The sequence below is a fragment of the Palaemon carinicauda genome, chromosome 36 (assembly GCF_036898095.1).
Source record: "Palaemon carinicauda isolate YSFRI2023 chromosome 36, ASM3689809v2, whole genome shotgun sequence".
NCBI lineage: Eukaryota > Metazoa > Arthropoda > Malacostraca > Decapoda > Palaemonidae > Palaemon > Palaemon carinicauda.
Genome location: NC_090760.1, coordinates 23,429,286 through 23,432,728, shown reverse-complemented (window position 1 = coordinate 23,432,728; position 3,443 = coordinate 23,429,286). Strand labels below are relative to the sequence as shown.

General features: G+C 35.2%; 2 protein-coding genes across 2 annotated transcripts in view; both read right to left on the bottom strand.

Moving 5' to 3' along the window:
* Positions 1-1,232: 1,232 nt before the first annotated feature.
* Positions 1,233-3,398, bottom strand: LOC137628531 (protein Daple-like). The gene has a single exon (XM_068359682.1). The coding sequence runs from the start codon at positions 3,396-3,398 to the stop codon at positions 1,233-1,235; it is 2,166 nt and encodes a 721-aa protein (XP_068215783.1).
* A 14-nt stretch (positions 3,399-3,412) lies between these two features.
* The window catches only part of LOC137628530 (uncharacterized), an 804-nt gene continuing 773 nt past the window's right edge, over positions 3,413-3,443 (bottom strand). The window contains exon 1 of the mRNA XM_068359681.1: positions 3,413-3,443. This exon is cut by the window's right edge and continues 773 nt beyond it. Coding sequence (XP_068215782.1) covers positions 3,413-3,443 — 31 coding nt within the window.

The following is a 3,443-nucleotide window of genomic DNA, read 5'->3' as shown; positions in this document are numbered from 1 at the left end:
TTGACCTGTTCTCTCTGCTGAGTCCATCTTTTAAATTATTTCCTTGAGATCTGGAATGCTAGAATCCACTTAGCGTATCCTGTCTATCTCTCAATGTCTGGTAATTCAGGTGGCTGCTAATTACAAGCCATTTTCTGTTCTAATTTTCCTGTTTCACTATTTCAGTCCTTTGGATTCTTCTCCAGGGGACACAGCATACTAGAATAAGTCAGACTTGTTTGTTCTGCATTTATCCCCTGATAAAGAAACAGTACAGGTGAATCTTTATCAAGGAACATTGCAGACCAGAACCAGTTTGACCTGTTCTCTCTGCTGAGTCCATCTTTTAAATTATTTCCTTGAGATCTGGAATGCTAGAATCCACTTAGCGTATCCTGTCTATCTCTCAATGTCTGGTAATTCAGGTGGCTGCTAATTACAAGCCATTTTCTGTTCTAATTTTCCTGTTTCACTATTTCAGTCCTTTGGATTCTTCTCCAGGGGACACAGCATACTAGAATAAGTCAGACTTGTTTGTTCTGCATTTATCCCCTGATAAAGAAACAGTACAGGTGAATCTTTATCAAGGAACATTGCAGACCAGAACCAGTTTGACCTGTTCTCTCTGCTGAGTCCATCTTTTTAATTATTTCCTTGAGATCTGGAATGCTAGAATCCACTTAGCATATCCTGTCTATCTCTCAATGTGTGGTAATTCAGTTGGCTGCTAATTACAAGCCATTTTCTGTTCTAATTTTCCTGTTTCACTATTTCAGTCCTTTGGACTCTTCTCCAAAGGACACAGCATACTAGAATAAGTCAGACTTGTTTGTTCTGCATTTATCCCCTGATAAAGAAACAGTACAGGTGAATCTTTATCAAGGAACATTGCAGACCAGAACCAGTTTGACCTGTTCCCTTTGCTGAGTCCATCTTTTAAATTATTCCCTTGAGATCTGGAATGCTGGAATCCTCTTGGCATATCCTGTCTACCTTTTGCTCTGCCTTTTCCTTTGTTCGTAACCTCCATCCTCTACGGCTCCTCCTCTTTCGGTAGATTCTTTTTCCTCTTTTCCTCCTGTGTTCCACTGCTCCTGTTCATCCATTAAACTATAATAGACCCCATCTTTTTATGTCGAATTTTGAATCTGCCTAAAAAACCTAAACTTCTTTATAAAATGGCTTCTCCTCTATAACAATTTCTTGAGCAAATTTAATTCCTTGTTTAACCCCTATTACGTTTGCCATATGTCCTAAAATCTTCTGAATTGGGGTTGTTGGTCTTTCGGAAAATCTGGAACACGTTTCAACAGAACTTGAACTTGGCCATCTAATTGTTGTAACAAGGCCAAATTTCTTTTCTTTTCCATTTCTAAGTGTTCAATTTGTTTTTCATATTTAAGCAGATCACATTTTAGATAACAGATAACCCTATCCTGTTTTCTTATTTCATCTTGGGCTTTGTTCATGTACAGCAATCTATCCTTCCCAATTAACTCCATTTCATATTCCAAGTCAAATTTTTTCTCTCTCTCCATTTCCTCTATTTCTCCATTCTTCTTTTGAATTAATCTTTGCATGTCAAATAGCATTCTGTCCATGTCTAGTATTTTTGCATCCTGCTGGTTAATTTCATTCTTCATTTGAAATTGTAGTTCCCTCATGTCCCCTATGTCCATGGTAAATGGTTCTTTGTTCATTTCCTGTATTTCTTTATTCGTCTTGTTAATTTCAGCTTGCATGATAAATACTTCTCTTTCTTTGCCCAGTATTTCTCTATTATTTTTGATAATTTCTTTTTCCCTGAATTGTTTGTCCTTTTCCATGCTGTGTATTTTTCTGTTCTTTTGGTCAAGTTCATTTTCCATTTTACATAGTTCCTTCTCCAATTCCGTTATTTTTGTGTTCTGCCTGTTAATTTCATTCTCCATTTTATATTGTTCTTTCTTCATTTCATGTATTTTTAGGTTCATCTGGTCAATTTCATTATGCATGGAGATTTTTTCATGCTCCATATCCTCTTTTGTTGTATGCATCTGGTCAATTTTATTCTGCATGCTAAATAGTTCTCTCTCTATGTCCTGTATTATTGTGTGCTTCTGGTCAATTTCATTTTGCATCAAGATTTTTTCATATAACCAATTATCTTCCTTGATCCTATGGTCTTGCATCAGGATAACATTTTTCCTCTCCAAGTCTTGTACCTCAAGTTCCCTGATTATATTTTCCTTCTCCATATTCATGATTTTATCTTGCCAAATATATTGATCATTCTTCAATTCCTGGATTTTTTTTGCTATGTTTCTTCTCTCTTGTTCCCAGGTCAATTGATCCGCCTCCAGTTCTCTGATTTTACTATCCGTCTTCTTATTTATAGAATCCAAGCGCATATTTTCAATCACCATTTCACACAAAGCATGACTATGATTGTTAAGGCTCATCGAATCCCCGAGTACTGCTATTACCTCTGTGTTCTTTGCCGGAGATTCCATTGGACTCAACCAGCACTCTTCTTTTTCTTCCCTGTTTTCACTAAACATTATTGTTCCGTTGACACCTGAATGCCTCTTTTCACTGTCACCTTGCATCATCTTTACTGGGATTGGGGCTAATTTAACAACTCCTATTATAGCTAACATCCTTAGTACAATGTTCTTGATATCTGGTCGGATTTTTTGGGGTAATCCATCTAAACGATTGAACAGAATTTGAGCTTCGCCTTCTAAAATGTTTGCCTTTTTCAAAATATCGTCGATTTCCTGTTCTAATACTTTGATATCTAATTTACTTCGACTGATTTCACCATTTAATTTGCAGATTTCCATGACTTTTTGATTTATTTCGTTTTCAATTTTATTCATGCTGTCAAAATGTCCCTCTTCTAAGCGCTTGATTTTTTTTTCCATATTATTTTTTTCCCTCTTCATGTCTTCAATTTTCTTATTTTTCATGTTAATTTCTTCTTCCATGACACTTGTCTTCCTATCCATGTCCTCTATTCTCGCCCTATTCATTTCAATTTTATTTTTCATGTCCATTTTCATCCTCTCCATTTTCTTCCTCTCCATTTTCATGTCAATTTCATCTTTCATTACAATTATCTTCCTGTTTAAGCTCTCAATTTTCTTATTTTTCATATCGATTTCATCTTCCATATTAATTTTGTCCTTTTCCATATCCTCGATTTTGAACCTCTTCGTATCAATTTCCTGTTTCATATCTTTTTTCTTTCCCTCCATTTTTTCAATTTCCGTATTATTTGTGTTAATTTCGTTTTCTATGCCAATTTTTTTCTTCTCCATGTCCTGGATTATTAACCTTCTGTTGTCAATTTCTTTTCCCATGACAATTTTGTCCTCCTTTGTATTGTTGATTTCCAACCTCCTCTTGTCAATTTTATTTTTTATGTCATGTTTCATCCTCTCCAAGTCTGCTATTTTGTATTCTTTATGTTAATTTTGTTT

Excerpts from the sequence above, each read along its gene's own strand:
- LOC137628531 (XM_068359682.1), bottom strand. The coding sequence starts at position 3,398 with ATGAAACATGACATAAAAAATAAAATTGACAAGAGGAGGTTGGAAATC.